Source organism: Schistocerca gregaria, chromosome 4, assembly GCF_023897955.1.
Source record: "Schistocerca gregaria isolate iqSchGreg1 chromosome 4, iqSchGreg1.2, whole genome shotgun sequence".
NCBI lineage: Eukaryota > Metazoa > Arthropoda > Insecta > Orthoptera > Acrididae > Schistocerca > Schistocerca gregaria.
The window spans coordinates 390,690,858-390,717,280 of record NC_064923.1 but is presented as its reverse complement, the minus strand read 5'-3'; the positions used below and the strand labels follow the sequence as shown (position 1 = coordinate 390,717,280).

Sequence of the window (26,423 nt, the reverse complement as noted above, 5' to 3'; positions counted from 1 at the left end):
CTTTCAATGGCCACTGTTTTGGCTTAGAGCTTATTAGCACATGTGTTACAGGACAAATGACTATGTCTCATACTCTGGTCTTCAAGTTGATTGGCTTATAATTTTGCGCAGTTCTGATGCATGACTATATTACTATTATAAAAAAGAAAAACTGCCTACAGTCACTGATCACTGGCATGACAAGATGACTCTTGTCTATATTATTATTTATATACGAAGGCCAAAATGGTCTGGAGGAAAAAAAAAAAAACAGTTAGTAGGGCAAGTTTGGTACTTTTATGGCTTTATGTTGGCATTACTGGGTTGAGCCCTGATCAGCTGATGTAAAAACATTGTTTTGTTTATAACCTCAAAAATACATTTCAAGATGGCAAGTTCACTCAAAACATCCATATTAGTTGAACAACGTTCTGTTACTCGGTTTTTACTTGCTGAGGGTGCGAAACCAGTGAATATATACTGTAGTATGTCTAAAGTTTATGGTGAGGGTTGTATGAATCATGCAAATCTTTACAAGTGGGTAGAGCAGTTCAAAAATGTCCATGACTCAGTGACTGGCGAACAATGTTCTGCCCAACCAGTTGCAGTTTCATCTCTCTCACTTGAAAGTCGAATTGATGACATCATTTGTGCCGACTGTGGTGTGACTGTGGAAACGATAGTTGAGAAGGTTCAAGCTAGTACTCATACAGTTCAAAACATTATCTGTAACAAGCTGAAGTGCTGCAAAATGCGCCAAGGAGTTGATGCAGCTACACAAGGAAACAAGTTTGAGAGTGTGCGCAGAGCTAAAGGAACATTATGAAAGAGAAAGTGAGCACTTCCTCAACAAAATTTTAACTTGTGATGAAACTTGGGTTCACTAATTTGAGCCAGAATCAAAAAGACAAAGCATGGAGTGGAAACACACAAACTCACCTGTCAAGAAAAAATTCAAAACCCAAGCATCAGCAGGAAAAGTCATGCTGAAGGTCCAGTTTTTTGTGATTATCTCTAAGAGCAGTGTACAATGAACAGCCAATACTACCCGGACTTTCTTTTAAACAAGGTGAAGCCAGATATGAGAGAGAGATGTCGCGCACCTCAGAGGAGAGGTGTGATTCTCCAGCAAGACAACACACGTCCTCATATTGCTCAACTAATCCGTGAAACCATCAACAGAATGGGCTGGGAAGTATTGCCTCATCGCTCTTACAGTCCTGATTTAACACCTAGTGATTTTCATTTGTTTGGTGCACTGAAGGAAGCATTACGTGAGAGGAGATTCCAGGACGTGGACGTAAAATAGTTTGTGGAAAATTGGTTCAAACATCAAGATAAAGAGTTCTTTGAAGCTGGAATAAAAATCTTGTAGCCCTTTGGAACAAGACAAGCGCATACATGTTCAAGGGGATTAGGTTGAAAAGTAGGAATAGTATTGTTTTGTAAAAATAAACACTTTTTTCTTCAGATCAATTTGTCTCTCTAATTACTGAATGAGCGTTGTATATTTGCCAGCACTGGTGCTGATTTTGTGTTTAGCATTTGATGATGCCCAACCTACATAGGTAGGAATGATCATCAAAATAAAATAAGAGAAATCAGAGCTCGAACAGAAAGGTTTAGGTGTTCGTTTTTCCCGCTCGCTGTTCGGGAGTGGAATAGTAGAGAGATAGTATGATTGTGGTTTGATGAACCCTCTGTCAAGCACTTAAATGTGAATTGCAGAGTAGTCATGTAGATGTAGATGTAGATGCCACTATGGCTCCAGTTTATTAGAACATGTTGTATGTGGGCAAGCATTACCCAGTTGGAAAACATCCCCTGGAATGCTGTTCATGAATGGCAGCACAACAGGTCGAACCACCAGACTTATTACTAATTTGCAGTTTTGGTGTGTGGGATAACCAAGAGAGTGCTCCTGCAGTCATATGAAATTGCACCCCACACTATAACAACAGGTGTAGATCCAGTGTGTATGTCACAGAAAGGTTGGTTGCAGCATTCATCTGGCCACCACCTAACCAACACACAGCCATCACTGTCACTGAGGCAGAAAACATAACAGACTTCCATCCTGCCCTCTAATGAGCTCTTCTTGGCACAACTGAAGCCACAAATGGCAGTGGTTTGGAGTCAGTGGACAGCATGCTGCCAAGTGCCTGGCACGAGGCTGTCCATGAAGTACCTGATTTCAAGCAGCTCGTAGCATTACTGTGGCTCCAACTACTGCTCAAATTGCTGCTGCAGATGCAGTATGATGCATCAGAGCTGTACATCAAACCTGAAGGTCTTTACGCTTGGCAGTGCCACAGGGCCATCCAGAGCCTGATCTTCTTGTGACCGTACATTATGGTGACCCCTGCTGCCAGCAATCATCTACAGTGGCTACATTCCTGCCGCCAAGTCTTTTTGCAATATCACAGAAGGAACATCCAGCTTCCCGTAGCCTATTACACAGCCTTGTCCATACACAGTGAGGTGCTAATATTGGCATCTTTGTCACCTTAAAGGCATTCTTGACTAACATGAATTCACCACATCCAAACACAAATGTAACTAATGCTCATGACCATCACAGTGTTTATTTAAAGCAAACCAAATTTATATCCTCACTCTGGCACTACTAGCACCTCTTATGTGAAATGTGAGTAGGCATCATCCTTCAGATGAAGAAACATGCCAATCAACTTTCGTTTTTATCACAGAACTCTTTCTTCGTGTTGTGATTTTTTTTTTGTCAGTGAGTGAATTTTTAGAGCCACCTGCGATTGGAGAGTTTGAATGTTCTTTTCTTGTAATCAGAGGTTTATATAAAGAAAAGTCCAAAAGAAAAGGTGTCAATTTTTGATCCAGGAGCCATTATGAATTTAGACAGAAAGGAATTACAGGCATTGGCTGTGAGTGGGCATTGACTGAAATAAATGGGAAATGTAGAAAATTTGTGCCAGACCAAGATTCGAACCTGGGTCTCCTGCTTACTAGGCATATGCTGTGATGAATGTGCCATCCGGACACAGTGGTCGTTGCAACTGTATGAACTACCCAAGCACGTCTTCCATTGGACCCAAATCCTCGACTTACCCACGAAGTAATAGCATAGTGCCCTTTCCCATTATCCTCATTACTCACAGTATTTCATTGATTCCCCTAAGAGTTCTGAGCCTTGTCTGTATCTGCACTGAAGAGATCATGGGCTGTCTCTCTGTTGATTGTGGAAGAGGGGCACTATGTTACTAGTGTGCGGATAAATTGAGAATTTGGATCTGGCGAGAGGCAGTATTAATTAAAAGTTAACGCTGTTCATAAAAATCCATGATTGTATGTTGTTTTTTAAATATTATGGAGGTTTTGTCTCCACTGTGCGTAATATATCTCAAAGCTGATCCTACAGCATCCAGTTGTTACAGACAACAGCAGAAAAAAGGAACAATCCTTGAAACACAGAACGCATCCCCATTCTACAAATTTTTAGAAAATAATCCCAAAAAGGCCCCCTCCCGAACATCTACCAGAAAGTATTCAGAAAATAATATCAGCATCCTAAATGTACTGATTTTTCGCTTGGTCCGTGCTCTCCTCATAATTGATATGCACAGGTTCAACTTAGAGATATAATGCACCCAGTAACTACCATGTTTTTTTATTATTTGATCTGGCATATTTCGACACTTTTAATTCATTTTTATGCATATTTTCATGCATATTTTAAGGTTTTATTACACATATAATCTGGTCTCTATTAATCAGTTAGGGATGGAATTCAGAAACAGGATTGAAGATAAATCATCTTCAAACAGATTCCGCACTAATGACCCAGAGGAGTTATACATAGAGGGAAAGAGAATTAAAGTGGTCAATACTTTGTTATTTGGGATCCATTTTAGAGATGGAGAGAAAATCAGAAGTAGAAATTAATAATAGAACAGTGGAAGGAAGGTCCCATGGAGACGTTTAACTCAATCTTGTGGAGTAATAAACCAAGTCAAAAGAATCGTATATAAATCAATACTAGAGAGCATAGTTATTTATGAAGTGGAAACATGGACTACTAATCTGAAACATTTAAGGAAAACTGCAAGCAATGTAATGGACTTCTGGAGATGATCAAAAAGAACTTGTAAAGAGAGAGAGAAAATAAGAAATGATGAAATAATACAAAGAATGGAAGTAAGAGAAAGAATATATAATGTGATGGACAGAATGAATTTACAATGGTATGGGTATGTAACAAGAATGGAGGAAGCCAGAACACCGAAAATGATCCTGGAATGGGAAACTGGTGGAAAGAAGAGAAGACGACATCCTATGACAACCTGGCTCCAAAATGAGAAAAATTGGCACAGAGGAAGAAGATATACAAGACAAACACCTGAAAGGACATCCTGAGGAGATAAATTAGGTTATTATGTAACAGAAGTAATAATTTCTAGGTATTTGTTATACTGGAGAAAAAAACTTTATTTAGAGGAAAATCTCAATAAATAAAATAAATAATAATTTTGTATTACCTCATCCTTTTTTTAAAATTTTTATCAGCCATAGATTTGAAAATGGTATGTACATCATATCAAAACTGATCATTAAAAATTAATACACTGTTCTTTTATAATTTTACATACAGATTATAAATTTAGCACTTTATTTGCAGACAGCAAAAGAATTGTCTATAACACAGAAGACACTTCGATTTTGATAAGTAAGATTTGCAGGGAGATAACGGTTAGTTTCTTGAATCTATTGCATAAAGCTGTATCTCATGAGTAACACTTGTTGCCTATTAAAACTAATGTGTGTTAAGGGGAAAACAGTCATCACTTGAAATAAGTTACTTATTGAAATTCTTTCTGCAAACAGCATTTTGCAGCTCTCAAATGATTGGGAAAGGACATCTTAGAACCAATAAAACTGTTATACTAATAATTTAAACAATGGAAAATCCAGGATCGAATGTAACAATATTATGAAACAGATAGTTGCTACACACCATATAGTGTAGATGCTGAGCAGCAGCACAACAAAAAGATATCAGCAAGCAAGCTTTGGCCCAATAAGGTCTTCATCAGAAATAGAGGACACACACACACACACACACACACACACACACACACACACACACACACACACTACTACTACTACTACTACTACTACTACTACAGTCTATGGCTGTCGAGGACAGAGACCGCGTGCGCGTGAGAGAGAGAGAGAGAGAATGTTCACCACACAGTTAAAAGAACATTCTCAACTTATACAGACAAGGAAAAATCACAAATATTCTAAGACATTACACGTACCTTGAAGAGTTTACGAGTGATTACCAAATATGCTATGTAACAATTTTTCGTTTCCTATGCTCTCTCTGTGTTAGTTAAAATGTGAAAGTCTAGTGATGTAACAATATATCACATGCCTAAAAAACAACAACATTTGCAACAGACAAGCATGGGATCATATCCAGAACAACTAATTTCAAAGAGGGGTGTGGGGTAATGCAGAAGTTTAAACGGTTCATAGAAAGCATCACAGCATTTTTAATTTTGTTTCAAAAATCATCAAATAACTGAAGTTCTTTGGAAAGTTGTATTGTTTAACAAATGTATATTTAATTAAAATTTTCTTACAGACACAGACACTGAAATGACTAAAAGAATTATTTACACATTGTCCCTGCATAAGTGTCTTTCACTACAGCTGTCACCTAAGATGTAGATCCTACATGAACTAATCAAGATTCTACAATTTTATAAGAAACTAGTAACTAGGAATAAATACAGTAAAAGCTACACACAAAGAATTATTAAAAACAGTTTAGACACTGATCTTTTAACTTATTGTCTGTACTGATCTGTGAGAACAGTCAAAATTGTTGGGTGCTAGATGCAGTTCACAGGAGCTGCTATCATATCATGTAACAAAGTGAAAATGTTCTAATGTCAATAGCAGTGGAGAATATTGTGATAGCAGGACTCACTCTCAGAGTTCCAACTTAAAAATGAAATTTTTAGGTGTTAATATTAGGAATCTTGTTGCTTTTACAATAGTTTTATGTACACAATTGTATACTTCACAATTTACAGGAAATAGGTGACTACCTCTCTGTCACACATTTGCGAAGGTCATCCACCTCCCTATTTACCGAATAATATAAATTATGTTCCTTAACTGTCACAGTAATTCACCCATCAATTAGAAAGATTTCTTAATCATTCATAACAAAGTGCCAGACAATTCATGTATATCCCACTTTCCACCGATACAGCTACTCAAGATTTTCTCCCTTACATTTTCTAGATAATCATTCCAACAGTTTACATCTTCCTACTCTCCCCTTTTTCACAAAAATTGACCAAACGTTATAATACCTTACAGCATACAATGTTTTTGTTAAAGCAATGAAAATACCTGCTGCCCACAACTCATCATTTAATACTGTCAGTGCCTCACACGGTAAAGAACACACAGCATTTTCTTATTGCATCTAGATCTACATCAACACATACCCCACAAGCCACAATATAGTGCATGGCAGAGGGTCCCCTTAGTCATTTCCTTTCCTGTACCGCTCGCAAATGGAGCGAGGGAAAAATTACAATCTGGGGGTATCTGTAAGAGCCCTAATTTGTGTTGTCTTGTTTTTGTAGTCCTTAGACAAATTGTACATTGGCATCAGCAGAAATGTTATGCAGTCAGCTGCCAATATAAGCTATATTAATTTTCTAAATAGCTCTCCACAGATTCCCATTTGGTTTCAGACAGTAATACTTATCTGTTGATCAAACCTACTGGCAACAAATTTAACAGCATGTCTCTGAAAAACTTCAACACCCTTTTTTAATCTGACTTCATGGAGGTCCCACAAACACCTATGAAGTAGTAAAGAATGGATTGTATTGATGTTCTATACATGGTCTGTGAACTACACTTCCCTAAAATTCTCCCAATAAACCTAAGTCAACCATTCACCTTCCTTACTTCTGTCCTTATGTGCTCATTTCATTCCATACTGCACTGCAACCTTACGCTTACATATTTAGTCGACATGACTGTGTCAAGCAGCACATCACTCACACTGTATTTTAGCACTACAGCGTTGTTTTTCCTACTCACCAACATTAACTTACATTTTTCTACTTTTAGAGCAAGCTGCCATTCATTGCATCAAAAATAAATTCTGTCTAAGTCATCCTGTATCCTTCTACGTTACTCAACGATGATACTTTACCATGTACTACAGTGCAATCAGCAAACATTTACAGATTGCTCCTCACCAGCCAGTCAGATTACATATGGTACAGAGAACAACAGTGGTCCAATCACTCTTTCCTGGGGCACTCCTGAAGATACCATTGTTTCTGATGAACAGTTGCCTTTGAGGACAATTTACTGAGTTCCATTAATTAAAAAATAATCCCGTGAAGGAAGGCAGTGAAAGTGTGTGTAATGAGATGTGTCAATACTCAAAATGCAACCTTGTTTGTTGTCGACAACCATCAATATTTTGACAAGAGACCACCCTTGTTGCTTTCGTGGCAAAACTGCTGCAGGAAAGCACTGTGCAACAAAATTTAAACACACACACACACACACACACACACACACACACACACACACACAGTAAACATTGGTGCCACCACACCAACCAAAGATAACCAACGCCAGAAGTTACAGACATTGAAAATTACTGAACAACAAGTGAACTAGCATTAACTCTGTCCCTCTGTTCTTTAACAAGGGAGACAGCAGGATTTCACACAGAATTTAAGCAAAAATCCCCATCTCTATTTACCAGATTACTTGTCAATTTAATTTCAACTGCTTTTTTAATAACACTAACTATCCCAATAGCTGGAAGTACATGCCAGAAAATCTGTGTGGATATATTCCATATAGTGACTGGTGCCAAGGCAATGTTCTGTAATAGCAAATTTGCTCAGCTGCTGCAAGCGTATGCGACACTTATGCTCAGCACATCTGTCCTCCACAGACCTGATATTCTGATAAATATATGACATGCCACAACAGCAAGGAATACGATAAACAGCCGCCTTATGCAAACCAAAATGATGATCTTAACAGAACCTAAAAGGACTATATCTTAGAAGGATGTTGGAGCTTTTCTTTTGTGTGTCTGGAGCTATCAACTTTTTTGCCCAATACTGGGCTAAGTCAAAAGCTTTAGGCTTGCTTTGCCAGAGGTCATCTAGGAAGCAATGTGCAGGACAATTTCGGCATGTTAGATGTTCCACATTGTGTATCTCTCCACAGTCACACTTTTTGTCATCAGGTTCTAAGAGGCTCCATTTTATCAGACTGATTTTTACAGGTGCTACACCTATTCTCTTATGGTTTAGCATTTTCCAGAAGTTTTAGTTTAATGCCACACCACTTGGTGGATGTTCTGAAATAAGGTAGCTGACAGGAGGTTCATCTAAGGGCTATTTGAGGATGATATCTTGATTTTAGTCTTTTTAATTCATAAAGGCTACAGTACAGTGGATAGCGCTCATCAAATGTCCTCTGAACTGCTCGTTAAGTTATCTGGGTGTATACGTGAACAAGAAAGAAGAACTCCCCCATTTCTCTGTTAAAAATGCACTTTTTCCCAGATGGAAAGACTATTGTGTGTGTGTGTGTGTGTGTGTGTGTGTGTGTGTGTGTGTGTGTGGGGAGGGGGGGGGGGGGGGGAGAAAATTACTTTTTGGAAAGATCTTTGACGTACAGCAACAGGAATTTCAATAGACACATCATGATCCGAAGCGCTGAAATCAAGGCTGCAATGCCCTTTTGTCAGCCAATCATAGTTCACGTCATCTGATTTTGCCAGAGAACGGCAGCAGATAACCACAGCATAGAACACATGATGTAGTCAGCCAACAGCAACATCTTGCTAAGTAGCATGAAAACACAAATAGAAAGAGTTAATGATTTAAATTAACATACATACAGCATAGCTACAAGAAAGCTAAGCTTTCATATACAATATTTGTTGTCAAAAAATTTCCACTGTTTTTTCCTGGAGGGAGTGATTAGGCACAATCCTAAGAGCAGAGCTTAAATTACAGCAGCTGAATATTTCTGACAAGCATTGTTATAAATTTCACTGCCGTGGACTGAACATTTCATAGGTTACCTGGCTGGCTGAATATACATTTCATCCAGCACTTTCAATGTTCCACATAAAAGCCAATTATGTGTGCAATTACTCAAGAACTGACTTGCACTTGCACCAATATACCATTTGCCATCGTTATTGCACAATTTGTAGGAAGTGAAACAAATAAAATATATATGAAAAACTAACCTTGAAACTTGGTCTTTTTTAGCGTGTGTTACTTTAACACCATCAAACATAAATGTGCCAGTAAAAAATATTAAATAATGAAATAAATGGCTGGTTTTCTGAACATGAAAATTTTCTAAGCGGCTGGCCCTCCGAGTAAAATTTTGAACAGTCTAATGCTCTGTGATTTAAGAAATTCATCACACATTATCACACTAACATAATTAATCTTGTGTAAAAGAAAATTTACTTTGAAAGTAATGCTTCACAAACCATCACACGCAAAATTTTCCTGCAACCTATAAAAAATTTAGCCCGCTGTGATGTCACATTCATTGAAATGTGCTTGACAAGAAAGACACATCAAAAGCAGTTTCTTGTTATGAAGTATTGCTCAGTCTTTTAGACATTTTGCTATCAGGAGACGGGTGTGTGTGCATTGTGTTGTGTTGTTGTAAATGGCACATTTGCTTTGCAACCAAAGTTTTATTTTTGTGTTGTTCTCTCATTTATGTTTTATTGCTGCAGTATTATTCTGCAGTAGTGGGCGAAAGTAAAATGTGTGTTAGAGTTATCTGTTCTTACCAGCCATAATTACCAAAATTTAACTGAAAACTAAAATAATTCCAGATTATTCCCAGATGAAAAAAATCCACAGTTATTCCTGGATTTCATGGGGTGTATACGCCCTGGTTATGTTCCTGAGCTACCCTGTGAATCTTGGGACTGTTGAAAACTGATGCAGGGTGGATTTCATGCATCCTGTGATTAACTTTCAGGTTTCGTTAAGGCTTATATTGACCTCCTCTGGATATGCCAATCTAGACTAACCATGGCACATACTCACCTGCGGGAAAGCAAATAGTGGGATTTAGTTTGAGAGATCTGAATTGTCAGTTCTGCAGCATGGATTCTATAACTATTGCTAGTTGACTGCAACAAATTGACACCGCTTCTAGCAAACCCTCAAATTTTACCCCTACTTCCTCAAAGGTTCTTCCTTGCACTACAATACCTAATCTGCAGCATAGAGAAAATGTCTTGTATCTTTGGGTATTGGCTGATCATTTGTACATATTTTGAACAGGATGGAAGCTAGAACACATCACCAAGAAAGACCGTTATTCTGCTTCCTCCAGTAACTTTCTCTCTTCTAGCGTAATGCGGAATTGTCGATTCTGCAGCATGGATTCTATAATTTTTTCTACTTTATGATCCCTAGTAACATTATAGATTTTGAGTAATAGTTTTTGACAGTTTACTGTATTGTAGGCAGCCCTTAGAGCAACCAGAGTCAAGCCAGTTATTAACTTGTTTTCCTCTGTATGCTTTGTGAGTGCCAAGATCTGGCCAGTACAAGATTATTTGGCATGAAGCCAGCCTGCTGCAGGATTAACTTTGAATCAATGAGTTATTGATTCAATTAAGGATCAGTTAAGAGGTGGCACAGAAGGGAAATGGACTGACAGCTGCTTGGTGAGCTGGGCTCTTTTTCTGGTGTTATGAGTGCTATTACTTTTGACACCCTCCATAGTTTAGAGATTTTAAAGGTTTCTAGGCTTAACACCCAATATTTGATATTCAATCCATAATGATTTACATGTTACATGCACACAAAATCAACACCACGCGCCTTTCTCTTTTTCATGGAGTTTTCACTCTCATTGAGTTCTTTCATTACGAAAGGAGAAGAAAACTTCATGGATTTCTGTGTGGCTATCACCTTGTAACTTACTTTTCTCACATTTTTGTTGGGCTTATCTTTCAGTAGCACTTTATTTACAAGTTGATTAGGTGTTACTCTAGCAATTTGTTTGCTTCCTTTCGTGTCCCCACTGTCGCTGCCATGCGATATATCCATTTTCTCCAATGTTTCAACTCATTTCTTTTGCCTTGTTTCACTTAGTGCTGTCATACGAGTTGTGCCACAAGTTATTGTCTGCTCACTGAAATGGTCTTTTGAGTACAATTCTTCATATTTCATTAAGATATTTTTGGTCAGAAAAAACGTTTCACATCATAGTTTCAGAAAATGCAACCAGTCTTATTGGAAATGCTCCCTGCGTACTGGAAAAAGCAGTAGACTATCGTGCCACCTCAGTATTATCATCACTCCCCCGGTCCCAGTTGATCGACAGTGCAACACATGCCTAATCTGTGTCTCACTATTGCCATTCTAATGAAAGACGACTTCAAAATGGGCTAACTCAGCTGACAAACTCTCACGATAAGAGACAACATGGCCACTGTCAACCACGGTACGAAATACCACTTCACTCTGAGATGGATGATGACAACAATCACCTGTAGATATAAGATTCAGTGCGAGTCAACTTCCTATAACCAGCATGCCCCAGCATACCATCAGCCTGCCTCCCGATCAACACATCAAGGAAGGGAAGGCAGCCACACTTTTACACCTCCATCGTGAAACAAATATACAGGTGAATTGAATTCAGGTATTCTAAAAAGCCATTCAAATTCTCACACCCATGAGGGCAAACAACAATAGTATCAAATGCATATCTGGGAGGGAGGAGGGGCACCAATGCAGGTTTCAAAGTCTCCAACGCCACGGCATGTTCCTCAAAGTCTTCCATAGAAAACACTGCAATAACAGGTGACAACGGGATTCCCATCGTAACGCCATTTGTCTGCTCTTAGTAATGGTCACTGAATAAGACATAAGGGGAAGTCAATACCGGTTGAAATAGTTTAATTAATTCAACAACAAATCTAGCCTCAATTTACCACTACAAATCAGGAAGAGGAACAGGAGTGGAGTGGGAAGGGGGAGAGGGGGGGGGGGGGGCAGGAGAGAGAGAGAGAGAGAGAGAGAGAGAGAGAGAGAGAGAGAGAGAGAGAGCACATCAAAACTTACTAGAATATAAGAGTCATTCAAACACATCCCCTCTATGTGATGTAAGAGATGCATGGAGTTCTTAATGTGATGCTCACACCAACCACACTAGCAGGATCAACAGAGTCTGTAACTTCTGGCATTTATCTTTGATTGGTGTTAGTGTTTACAGTGTGTGTGTGTGTGTGTGTGTGTGTTTTCTGGAATTGCTCTGCAAATCAGAGTTTTAAATTTTGTTGCATAGCGCTTTCTTGCTGCAGTTTTGTCTTGCAAACAACAGGGTGGTCTCCTGTTGAGATATCAAAAAATACAAGGAATAGATAAATTGTTGCAAACCATCAACATGACTCATTGTGTTGTAGACGTACAAAGAAAACGAGACACATTAGCTTTCGGACAAAGCCTTCTTCACAAAGGAAAAACACACACACACACACACACACACACACACACACACACACACACACACACACACACACACACGGGCCACGGCAACTGTGATATCCAGGTGCCTAGGCCTCAGCAGTTGGAGACAAAAGTAGCCTTGTGTACTTGTGCTTGTGTTTTCTAAAGCTGAAGAAGGAGTATGTCCAATAGCTTATTCTACTTTTAAACATGCCTGTACGCTGCTCAATGCTTCTATTATGTGGTGAATTGCAATCTTATTTCATACTATTGTTATTCCACCCTGTATTTTCCACTGTTTAACATATTGTGCAGCGATCATCATAAGCTACCTTATTTACCATCACACACATGTGATAATAAAAAACTTATTCAATCTTCTGCTTTCTTTAGCTGTTTGTAACACAACGTAACTGTATTGGAACCCCAGCTACTGAGACATGCATTTGCTTACTTTAGCCAATAACATTCTTACCATTGGAAGTGGTGTTTATTGCTTCACAAACAGCACTGTTACAAGTGAATAAAATTTAGATTTATTACTATAAAGCTCCAACCACGTCACAAAATAAAAAATAAATAAAAAATTAATTCTGAAGGAGGGCTTACACTGTGAATTTCCTGACTTGTCAACAGAAGTGTGTTGGCCACTTTCTTCATCAAACACAAACTGCTGAAATGATTTGTTCTCGCCTCATGAGAAAGAGCCAACAAACATTTGTGCATAGAGAAAAGTCTGCATGAAATGATTGAGAAATTTACAACAATTGTACTAAGAGCAATAGATAAGAGCTCTTCCTACATGCTAGTACCACTGCAGATCAGCGGGAAACTTACACTGACCAGTTAGTTGCAGTAGATTCAGGGTTACTGCAAACATTCATGCATGTCTTTGCCTGTGTTCCAAATGAAATATTGGCTGGTTTTCCAAATGAAATATTGGTTGGAAGTCTACAATTTTTTTTTTTTTGGCGAATGCTTCCTTCAAGCATAGGATGATGACTTCACTCAACTACCAAAAACCACCTGAGGATTGAGGGGGAAAGTCTGATGAATGGTTTCAAAGGATTAACTGAAGCACGGTGTTCAGTGAAATTTATTTGTGAAAGTAAAATATAATAGGCCATACTACAAATATTTCCTAGAACCTTTTGTATTGCTGCAAGTTAGCATCACCTGTAGTTCTGCCCAAAATCCAGTGTTGAATAATACTGCATTTTACGGACTATAAGATGCTGCAAACTTTAAAACACACCTTAATTTTTAAGCAATTTTTTAAAACATTTTTACCATCTTTATTAAAATATTGTGAAGCCAGACTAAAAAAAAAATATTTTATAAAACTGAACTTACTTTTAAAGTCCCTGAAAATTATCATCTAGTTTTGGCCATTTTGTATGCAGTCCACTATTTGCACATTTAGTCCTCCCCATATTTTTCAGTTCTTTACTAGCCCGTCAACAGCGAATGGCTTCTTGTGTTGGTGTGGCGCCAAAATGCTGCTCAACTGCTCTGTTTCCAAGTTGTTCTCAATATGCTATTACTTTCAATTTACAGCCCCTATCATATGAATGCCTCTATTTTTTTCCTACTACGAAACTAGCTATTAACAAAAATGTTAATTAACACAAATTATTTTCAATTCAAACAGACTAGCACCGTATACTGCAATCGCGTCGTAGGCTGAATAGTGTTGTTGTTGTTGTTGTTATTATTATTATTTTATTATTATTTTGGGTGGGGGTGGGAGGGAGGCAGTGTTAGTAACCTTGCAAATCCCTGCAACTGATGTTTGTATCATCGGTGCACTGCTGCTGCCAACTAAATCCAAATTTGCCAGACAGACAAATTTCCCACGGCATCGAATATATGACCATTTTTAAGACTGGCAGGAATTTTAAATCAAACCTGGACTTTTTCAAATTAATTTTGAGCATAAGACACACCTCAATTTTGGAGGCAATTTTTCAAAGAAAATAGTGTCTTATAGTCCATAAAATACAGTAACAAGGGATGTTGCTTTGCACATTCTAAATGATTATATTATAATCTTGTGCCAGCAATTCATTGTAACTAGATCCACAAGATCATCTTCCACATGGAAAGGTGTGACAACACAACTTATTTTAAGTGCACTACTAAGTGATATGAATAAAAATGGCTTTCACGACCAAATGTCATAGTTGCTGATGAGTCTCCAGAGTTGTATAGCTGTGGTTGAAGAAACATTTCAGTTCCTAACTTATTGTCTAAAGTTGCTCTGGACATCTTTGGAGGTACTACTGGCAATTCAGCAAGACTTGGCTTTGAAGATGTCCAGTGCAGCTTTGGATGAAATGTCAAGAACCGAAAAGTTTCTTCGACGACAGCCATACAACACTGAAGACTCATCAGCAACAACGGAATCACTGTTTCTCAAATTAATGAGAAGACAGTAATGTTTCTTTTAATATTCAAAGGATAGGTGACAAACTTTCTTCCCACAGTAGTGATGGATAATTTGAAAGAATAACTGCAACTACACACTATCTTACTGTGTTTGCAGCTTTATACATGTGTGGTGTGTGTTAACAGGAAACCACAATAATTTTTTAACATAATATACTGTGTTAGAACGTCACCAGTTTTAGTAGTCCACACCGGTATCTTCTGTAACACATGCACTTCTGCCAGGAGTAATGACAGAGACCACACCATTTCAGAATAAATGATGTCCACAAAAAAACAAACCTTTTTATGGACAATTCCAACACTTGCCTTTTACGATGAGTCTCGCTGAGAGTTTGTTTAGCACAATGACCACTTGCCTGGTCATTTCGACTACCTGCGCTGTGTCTCTGGACTAAGCACGGCTTTGGTTTCGAGGACACATAGCTGGGTGAAGAATTAAAACAGTTTGTCAGCTTTGAACTTTTCTAGAAATATTTCTCCAATAAGTTGTAAGTAATGTTACAAATGTATTTGTAGTTGGCTTTGGTTTCAGTGAAAAGCTGTACAGATGACAATAATGCACAAATTAATTTCAAATAAGATAAACAATACGTTAGCCTCCTTTTTTAGTGTGCAGGTAAATATTTCCTAGAACTATCATGTACTGGTATACACTGGAATGGCATTCTGCCTTTAATGATGTTCAATACTGTTCAAATTGTTAATTGCTATTGATGAATAGTTAGTGAGGTTTGTTTTAATGTTTGAATAGACCTGTTGTAAATAACTCTTCAGCACTTTAGTGATAATGGATAGTATCAATAGATACGGAACAAGGGCAAAGGAGAAACTTGTGAATCAGTATAGAAACAACTTTGCATTGCAAAAATGAATGAAGAAAGGAAAGCTTAATTCTGAAGTATGTTTTATCTTGTAAGCATTTAGTACTAAAAATAGATCAGTGGTTCCCATAATAAAAATTATGAGACATATGAATAGATGGTATGTAACTGAGGGAGAACATAACTGATGTTAGTTAATAACTTATGTGAACAATGGGAAATCCAGGATGGAATGGACCAATATTATGAGAAGAAAGTTGACACTCACCATATAGCGGGGATACTCAGTTGTAGATAGGCACAACTGAAAGACTCTCACAATTAAAGCTTTCAGCCATTAAGGACTTCGTCAGCACACACACACACACACACACACACACACACACACACACACACACACACACACACCACACGCACACACTAACGCAACTCAAACACAACTGCAGTCTCCCCTGAAACCACAGTTGCCAGGGACTGCAGTCATATGTGTGTGTAATGCTGACATAGGCTGAAAGTTTTAATTGTGAGAGTCTTTTTGTTGTGTCTATCAGCGACTCAGCAGCTCTGCTATATGGTGAGTGGCAACTTTGTTCTCATAATATTGTTAATAATTTATTTGCATTTTTATTCGGAAAATAGAAGAAAGACGTACATAAAAGGCAAGTTGTGAACTTTTAGCATTTTATATACTCATTAGCCAAGCTGTCACAGTGAAGTCTGTGTACCCTTTCCCACTTCTTCCGGCTTTTATTTCTCTGTTGTGGGACTGTTACAGCTGTAAGTGAACAGCTATAAGAGAGAGAGGACAAATGTAAAATTTATGTGTGCTCTAAAATTTAAGCATGCTCAGAAGAGTTGATAACCATGCAATTTAGCAACAGAGTATAAATTATTATGTAAACACAAGATGCAAAACCATACATGGGTTAATTACTAAACGAGGAATACAGTGCCAGGAAAATACAATGCAGTTTCATTCAGTTCAAATTATTATACCTTCAAACATTAGAAGTTATCTTCTTTCTATAGTTTATCCACTTCATGCAACTAGAAACAGTACTTTTGTTTTCTAAGTGAATTTTATACATTCCAAGCGTTGAAATAAATGATAAACTGCCTATTGGCTTCTGACTCTGATTCTTCGGCCCACATTTGTTTGATGATTTCTCTGACATTTTGTCAGCATGACGGCTGGCATTGTAAAATGGTTGGTGAAGCTCAGACAATGCCAGCCACTTGTGCTGGCGAAACATCAGAGAAATCGACAAACAAAGGCTGGCCAAAGAACCAAAGACAGAAGCCAACACACAGTTTGTTCAACAAATGATCATGACAGCCTTAGCAATTAAATTAAATATTTAATGCTTATTAACCACATCTGAAAAGGATAAGATACTTCTAGTGAAAAAGATTGGATTATTTGGTTTCTATTAAGCAGAAGATTTAATTAGTTTAACATGTGCCTTTTCTATTGGTACTTTAAAATTATGATGGAGTTCAGATTACTTAAATACTTTTTTAAACAAAACTGGATGTTTGAATCAAGAATTTGTTATGTGCTGCCACAAATACTATGGTAACAGCTTTGAGAGATGCAATCTACATTTCCATACCTTTTACATAAAACAATCATACATTCTGCATACATTCAAAAACTGCTACTGTTCATTTATTTCAAATACAAAACAGTATAGGAAGTCTTTTTGGCTGCTTAACACTAACCGAGTTGTTCGACAACGGCACAGTCCCGCCTGGAGCATATTCTGCAACTGCTAAAAGTAAGACTGCTGCATATAGCACCTCTAAAGGACACAATTCAATTCCTTCAGTACTTGCAAATGCAAACAGTGTGGCTATCACAAGACAAGCCGTCCCCTTCCAACAAACACGCACACACTTTTCACCTGTTGGTTAAACGACACACCTTATTGTCAAATCCCACAGTGTATCAAAGAATGTTCAATATATTTTGGTAATAACAATGAAGTTTTGTCACATTGTATTTTATTATCTTTTCCTTTTATGACCACCACCACCTATTTGAGGGCTGCAACTAGATAAAGTACTGCTGTAGACTACTTCATACATAATATTCTTCAACCTCACACATCCACCACACTTATGTGGATTTTCTTATATCATTTAGTCACCTTTCATTAGGTAACCAATGTGGTGTTTTCAATATCCTGGTAAAACGCAATGAACTTCCTTGGAACAAGAACCATCTGTTCACTTATCTACAGTCCCACTAATCTCCACTGAGGTCAAAATCACATCTTGCACTTCAGTCAATTTCATGATCCATTTGTCTTTAATTTCCCTAGATACAAAAAGTTACTGAACTTTTCTGCAACTTCTTGTTTATTCATACTACTTTTTTCTGGATACAATTTTGTCCTATTGTGTAATTTTCAAATTAGCTCTAGGAACTTCTTCCATTCACTGCTGATGTTTATCTGCACTAGAGCCAGCAAAGGCTATCAGCAAAATGTACATTGTTTAGACGTGTTTCACAAACACACATTCCTTCCTCATATTCCAAGTTTAACAATCTGAAAATTTCCTCTGCAACAGCAGAGGATTATATAGATGGTATCAAATCACCTTGCCTGGTCCCTCTCTCATTTTTGAATGCCTCAATGTCCTGCTGAAATCAAATGGAAACTAACACTGATGTATGCTGGTTGCTTCACAATTCAGACTTCCAGGAATTTTAAAGGGGACTGAAAAGTTAAAGTTTTGCTCCCATTTCACAGTAAACACAAACTGAGAAGAGGCTGCCATCTTCAGTCCCTGTTGAAATTATGACATCATATAAAATTTTTGCCTGATTACAACAACAGCTACAAGGAAGTATATTCACTACTAGCAGAGTTTACTGTGGTGTTCCATGGACAAGCCATGCTCTTGACTTTAAAGAGGACATCATGAGGTAGAAGAGAGCCCAATGATTGATATTTGAAACATTGCCCATACCACAGGTTCCTGCAAGACACATGGGTCAGAGCTCATTGTCTCTGTTGTGTACAAACTGTAGAGTGGGAGATTTGAAAGTGCTCCTATTTTCAAACTTATTTTACATAAAAGCATACCTTGCTGGACATGAGTTCCTTACCAAAACTTTATGTACAAAGTCCCATCTACAGCTCCTAGAAGACACCATCATTCTCTAGAGCTGTAAGGGTGATTTAGATTAAGCTATGTCAAAAGTTTTAAGTCCAAGTATTGCCAATTAATGTATATGAAAGTAGAAAGAACAATACCTAGCTTCCAGAATCTGCAAGTTTGATTATCAGGAAGTAAAGAAGATGGGATGGGGAACACTAGAAAGGGACAGGTCACCTAAACCCTGGTTGATTAGGGACCCACCTGTTGTGAGGAAGGGGGAGGGGGGGGGGGGGGGGGGACGACAACAACAATGAAGTTTTTATCTCTTTCTTTGTCCTCTCAAATGCTTACAAGATACTGGCCCTTCCCAATGTACAATCTGAATGACATTCCCATCCTTTCCAGCCCTCTCCGAGATATGCCTCTTACCTCCTTGAGAAAGGAACACACAAGTTGCAATATGTAGATATAGTTTTCTCCTACTTTTATGTGTAGGTGCTGACAGTACTTGAAATTTTGTTTTTTAAACAGTTCTGTATCACTGTAATTTTACAGGGTTTAGTTCCAAGTGCATTTTTCTTTTTTATGTAGTGAAGACTTTTTATGTACTTAAATTAAAACAAATACTTCATCTGGCCTTTCCTATCACTATACAATTGGCCACATAAGTGAACACATATCTTATTGTTCACTTTTTAATATGGGACATGCTCATTACAATAAAAAAAGGTCAAAGTATAACTAGCACATGAACCGAACCTCCTTACTCTCAGTACAAGATGCATGTTTGATCCAACAACACTGTTTCAATCTGAACAAAACAAAATCTCTATTGTTTCTCTACAACTGACAACAGAATAATGATCAGAGTAGGGACAGGTTTATTTACACTAAAACAGAGAGCATCCTCTCCCATCCCCACCCTCTCTCTAACAATGCACATTTAGTATGACAGTAAAGGAACATTAATTAATAGGATAGTTGTCAATTTCAATGTGCATTTAACACTTATACAACTATAATAATGTTTGTGGAAACTGTGATACCAAGAAGGAAACACACATCTGAAATGAACTTGATACTACAAATTAGGTTACATGATATGACTCTACGAAGAATCAACAGTGACTATTGGAAAGTAGTAAAAAATTAATTACCAATCAACTGTACCAAATGCATTTTTGATGGGAGATATATTGGGCAAAGGTGAAGTATTGGTACTACGAAGGTAACTTGCACATTTACTCCAATTGACCCGGTATTGTCTTGCTGAAACATGGTACATGGTACATGTTGTCCGCAGCTGGCAACGAAACGTCAGGGAGAAGAAGTTCTACTGTTCGACCACGGCCTCTCAGCCCGGAAGTTTTAACTACTGAATGGTACATGGAGTTACCTACAGAAAAGGGAGTAGCTTGCGCTCTACAACTTCCCACATGTGGACAGAGTTCACATTATCCTCAATATGTGAGAGCAAAAACACACACATGACACACTCAATGGAGCACCAAACATTATGGTATTTTGGTCTCCATGATAGTGTGTAGCGTGCATAGGTCCTACAAATGTATGGCAAATGGTAGTGGGCTTCCTGTAAGCACATCCTCATTTTGGCCTGTGGTATTTGTGGTTTCAAGATAGCTGAAATGGACACAATGACATGTGTACCACCAATGAAACACAGAAGACAGTGCCATGTCATTTATGTAGGGAAATGTTCATTCATTTGAAAGCTCTAGCACTGAGCTAACACTGTGGATGAAGCTCTACACAATATATTATCTGATGATGACAAGATGGTGGCCATCTTGAGTTGCAGTCACACTTTGTGTACAACCGTCCTGGAGCACCCTGGTCCCATAGAAACATCACTGTTGAGACAGAATGCCTTATAATGAATCTCAGGAAAATTTAAGATAGTATGATAATGTCATTCCAAGGACTTTTATGTGGTAAAAGTGACAAAAAAGGAACCAAGTCCAAATGTAAAAAGTATTATGGAATATGCATATGTAAGTCATAAGTCACAAAATATTCAAAAAATCACTCAAATATTGAAAAATCTATTGAACATCACCAGACACACTGACCTACTTTAGACACTCGTTCAGAAAACTAATGAAACAGATAAATTCAACATCTCAATGTTTTAGAGAGAGATCTCATCTGCAGTTGCTCACTACATTTATAAATAAGAAAAGGCATTCTAAACAAGCAGACAGAGGAGATGTGCATTTTGATTTTCAACAGTAATCATTACTCTTGTTCTCTGTCACGCCCTTTACATCACGGCTTTTGACTAAGCTTCACTCCAGCTTATGTTCTCTAGTATCTTCAAGCATATCCTCCAAATTTGTCAAAACAATCTACTATGTTTCAAAGCTCTCATTCTTCAGTGTTGCCATGGCTGTTGGCAGATGTGTCCCTGTACAACATTAAGTTCATTTTGTGGTTATTCTTCACTTGATTTTGTTCCAGCCTTTATTGCAGCTGAAGAACCACGTGGTAAAGCATCTAAAATCTGCATACAACAAAAAAATTACCACAGATAAACACTGCAACTTCAATCAAGTAACCCATCTTGTGATAATGAGAGGAAGGCAGTAAAGGACGACCTGTAATTTCTATGCATGCCAGTGTTCCAAAAAGAGGCTTTTTTTTTTGCAAAGCACGATACAAATTCATATTCACATGAGTATTCTTCTTAAGACCTCACAAACATAAAGAATATTCTGCACAATGCTAGTCACATGCATTAACCCATTCCCATCCAACTTTCCTACTCACTGCATTCTCCCCAACTCATATTTAAAGTACAATAATGGGAAAGCATCAGGCATTGTCCGACATCAGAGTTGTAGTGGAAAATCGTAATATTGTGTGTATTCTGACAGACGACCCAAAAAGGTAAAGCTACAGAACATAGATTTTTGATCTGAAAGCACCAGTCTTACTCCATCAAACCACAATGCAAAACACGCATTCTTGAAACCTTATGTAATGATGATATTGTATATTTTTCTAAAAGAAGCAGGTTAACAAAAACATGGGATTAAATTGTTCTCCACTCATGAGATCCACTAAAATATGCAACACATCTGTTTCGCGTACAAACGAAACCAGAATACAATGAACTGGATCATCAGCTACTAATTGTATGATCTGTGATAATTTTTCTTCGTGTAGAGGCTGAGAGTGTAACTAACTTTAAGCACTTTCATCAGGAACAAATTTTTTAGTTATGATTTCATGATGAGATTTTTGAGCTTTAAAAGGGGAATACCACATGCTAGAGATTCTGTCCTGCCACACTTTGCCACATTGTACTTCCTTATTCTATGCATGCTTTACACTTTACACTGCTGTTTTAAATGTTCATGATGGTGCTTTTTCATCAACTCTGATTACAATACTACAAATGCTGCCCCTTGAAACCTATCTGTCAACCTGAATACCATCAATACTAAAATATATAACACTGCATACATTCTGGATTTCAGTATCTTGGAGGCAGGTAAAAAAGAAAAATCAAACAGGCAGAGAGCAGCCCCATCACAAGACACGTCTACCACAACTGTTATTAGAACTGCTTTAGTCTACTTCAGCAGTCTGCTTTGCCAGAAATTTTTGTTTGGAAATTTATTCTGTTAAATAACACATGGACACAGTTTGATTCATAGGCCTTTTTCCTTTTTCTGCAATAAAAAATCTGAGTAAATTGTGTTATTTACATTGAGGATATAACAAAGAAAAAAATTACTCAACCACAAAGCAATTTAAGATGCAAGTGGGTAATTTACATTATTCTACCAAAATGGTGTTAATGAAGCACAAAACGTTCAACAAAATACTGCTGATATTTGCAGATCTTTATCCATAATTTAGCAATTTATTTTTCATTGGATAACACAAATTTTCAGAATAACTCTTCAGCAAAACAGCCCATTAAAGGTGTAGTGGGACATACCAGTCTCTCTATCATTCAAAATAGAGAACTATGGGCAAACTTTTGAATAGACATCTTGCATGCTAAAAAATTACAGGAAAAATCCAAAACATTCAGCAGTTAATCTCAAAAATGGGTGGAAGTGGAAAAAATTATACAATAGTTACTGATGCAGAAAAAAGTGCAACATAATCACAGTTAACGTGTTTATTTCAACAGGTACCAGTGACCATCAAGTTCACACTGTAATGAGGGTTTCCACCTATGCAATTCTGAAAACCTGGTTTGGCAAAAAGCATCCAAATAGTTTGGGGCTATGAAGCAGACACTTAAGTCAATAGCCAGAAATGGACAAGCATGCTTTGCAACTAGGTTGCCTTGTTGTACCTTGAATAGTTTGGCAGTGGCCATTAAACCATGTTGATAGTTTTTGAGGTCTTATTCATGTGCATAATGAGCTACTTCCTCAGGTGGTATTGTCACTGATGGGATGGAAAATACTATGAGGGGCCCAGAGTTTGAAGTGGATGGTGGATATGTGAGACATGTCTTGCACATGGTTCCTCCACAGGCATATGGTGTATGAGGTAGTAAGTTGGGAGAAACAATGGTAAAGTGACTGACAAGGATACTGTGTAGGTTGGGTGCAATGTCGTATACCACTTTGGGAGGTAAGTGAATGATGGTTACTCAGTTCTGGACAGAACAAGAAGCAATCTAAATGCTAGTGATGGAACTAGTTTAGTTGCTACAGTCCTTTGTGGTACTGAATGACAAAGAATGCATTTCTTTGTAGTTCGTCAGCATGCATGCAATGAATGTTGGGTTTATGTAGAGACAAGGCATGGGAGATCTCTAAGAAGATACTGTCTGACTGCAAAGGCACTGACAAGGCCCTCAGTATACTGGAAGTGGGCCTGCTTTTCACAGTAGCTGTGGTAACGACGGATAGCAGCTCTTTGAGTAGTGGTATTGTTGGAGTCTGGTAGATTTACTGTTAATAGGAGTTTTTAGAGAGTCATGGCAAGGTGGACATCAAGATACTGGACAACAGCTTATGAAGCTACAGAGGAAACAAGGTTTGATTTTCATGGCCTATCTGTAAGTCATTAGAGATGGAGCACAGGCTCAAACTGGGGAAGGAAATTTGCCATGTCTTTTCAATCAATATATTCCTGTATCTACCCAAAGCAATCACAGTTAACCTAAATTTGGATGGTTGATGAAATAGAAGGAGAGAGAAGGTGTTGAGGTTCTGGAACAATGTGGATCAGATTCTGATTATGTCACCAATGAAAATTAAATAGGTGAGTGATATAGGATTATGGGTGGCTACAAGAGCCCAACAACACCTGCTGCACGAAGTGCCATTTACGTTTCCCCACACTACAGTCTTAAAGGTTTCCCTGTGAGATTTCACCACAGACTGGGCACCCATACTTTTTTTTGAGACAAAGTGGCCTGAATTACGTAAAACAGTGGGCCACTTTGTGCCTGCCACATTTATGCTTCATCGTTATGTTTCTAAAAGTATGGAGTTAAGAATTTAATTCACTACAGTTGATACTTATGGGTAGCTGATCACTAGATGAAATGCTGGCGAGACAGCTACTTTGTAACAGATTAAAATCTCCACCCCACAAACTTCATCACTGGCCATAACAGATGACTGGTCATCACTTACATATATGATCTACTCATACGTGGTTACAAGCATTATTAACGTAAGTCCACTCCACGAATGATGGTGGTTTGCACAGGACAAAACAGGGACGGGGATTGCATTGTTACCTATTCCAAACAATAGTTGCAGTCTGCGAATACATGTGCTTTACAATTTGTGAAAGTGTGTATCCCACAAATTATGTCTCACTTGCTTATGTACAATTTGTCACTTAAAACCATTATCAGCCATGACCACTTACAACAAATGGAATAAAGATTAACTAAATAACTTGCTACCATCAAGTTGAATGGTTGCACAGCATACAACATTCACAGCAGAGTGCTCAATACTCTTGAATTGTCATTGGCTGTCAGAGAATGCAAGATGTAGGTGCGCAGAACAAGCCTAAACTTGACCGCCATCATTTGCAACTCCAACTTTAATGTACTGCCTCACTGACGCAAAACCCTATTTTTCAGAACACAATGCTGGACATCTGTAAGTGTGATATAATCCGATCTCTGTAACAAGAAAGCTGAACAGTAAATTTATCGGAGATAAAATGTGATTAAAACCAGAAAAATGACAAGCACCAACCCTTGAGACGCTGAAGCAGTGACCAACTGGTACTTCAAACTTAACATAAAATGTTTCTTGTACTAAAGATATAGTGGGCTTTCCTGAACTGAAAGCTGCAGCTCCTCCACACCTATTCTCAATACATGTTATGTTCAACTGCTGAGAGATTTTATTGGCAATGTTTTTCCTTATGTTTGTTTGTCCATTGATCTGGGGATCCTCCAATGGATGGAGGATTAGCTGAGTGAATGACTGGTTGTATCAGCCATATTTCTTATACGAAACTTCTACTGTAAAGACAAGGCACTCAATACCCAAAAAATAGCATTACATTGTCAACTCTGTTTCCAAGAGCTTTGGTTCTTCAAGTAAACCCCTTAGTATTGATTTCACTGTGAATGTTACTCTGGCTTCTCGTTTTGCTTGTTCAGTAGCATGAAACTGAATACTGCTGCTATCTACATGTTTTTCTGGTAGCCAGTATGTCTCCTTTAAACGCGGTACATTTGCAGCCAATGACGCAATAACTACTGTACTTGTTTGTGCCAATTGTTTTCATTGTCTTTGTGAATGAGGAAAGAAAAGTAATTTTTGTTGGACCTAATTTGCCTTTTTAGGTTTGTTATGCAGAACTGTACTGCCCCAGTGTTCTACTGGCAGAAATAAGTATATATTTGTAGTCGTGTGTTCCTCTGACAAACAATATTTATATTTCTTATACCCCACTGTCATTTTTAAAAATTGCTACAGTTTCAATTACATGACAAAATTGAGTATTTATCAGTACTAAATCACTTTAATCCTCGCACCACTGCAAAGATGAGTGATATTCATAAGAGGCTAAGAAGTACTGCAAAAGAAGTACTGCAAATCACTAAAACTGTCATGCTCCAGGCCTAATGAAATCCCTGTCACATTGTGTACAGAATTCTGAAGCTAAGTTAGCACATCTGTTGACCATATTATATCACAGATCTATTTAATACAAAACTGTGCTCAGTGGCTGGACGGAAGCATAAATCACCCCCACTTACAAGAAAGGATAGCGAAGAGATATATGAAACTACCATCCAACCTCATTGACGTTTATCCTTTGTAGAATCACAGAATAGAACTCTCCTCCACACCAATCAACATGGATTGGAAATAAATAGGTCACATGAAAATCAATTCTCACTTTCCTCATATGACATCCTGGATGCCTTGGATCAAGGCACTCAGATGTGTGGGATGTAGTATTTCTTGACTTTTGATAAGTGTTTGACTCAGTATGAAACTGAAATTTATATGCAAAAGTATGATCACAAGGAGAAAAATGTGACTGGATT

The 26,423-nt window shown here is 37.8% G+C and overlaps 1 protein-coding gene across 4 annotated transcripts in view; it reads right to left on the bottom strand.

Moving 5' to 3' along the window:
* LOC126268113 (BTB/POZ domain-containing protein 10) overlaps positions 1-26,423 on the bottom strand; it is a 116,961-nt gene that overhangs the window by 85,255 nt on the left and 5,283 nt on the right. For 2 of the 4 annotated variants that reach the window (XM_049973634.1, XM_049973632.1), the window contains exon 3: positions 15,282-15,398. The exons of the other annotated variants lie outside the window; for them this stretch is intronic. In XM_049973634.1, coding sequence (XP_049829591.1) covers positions 15,282-15,398 — 117 coding nt within the window. The remainder of the gene's footprint in view (positions 1-15,281; positions 15,399-26,423) is intronic. 4 annotated transcript variants of the gene reach the window in all.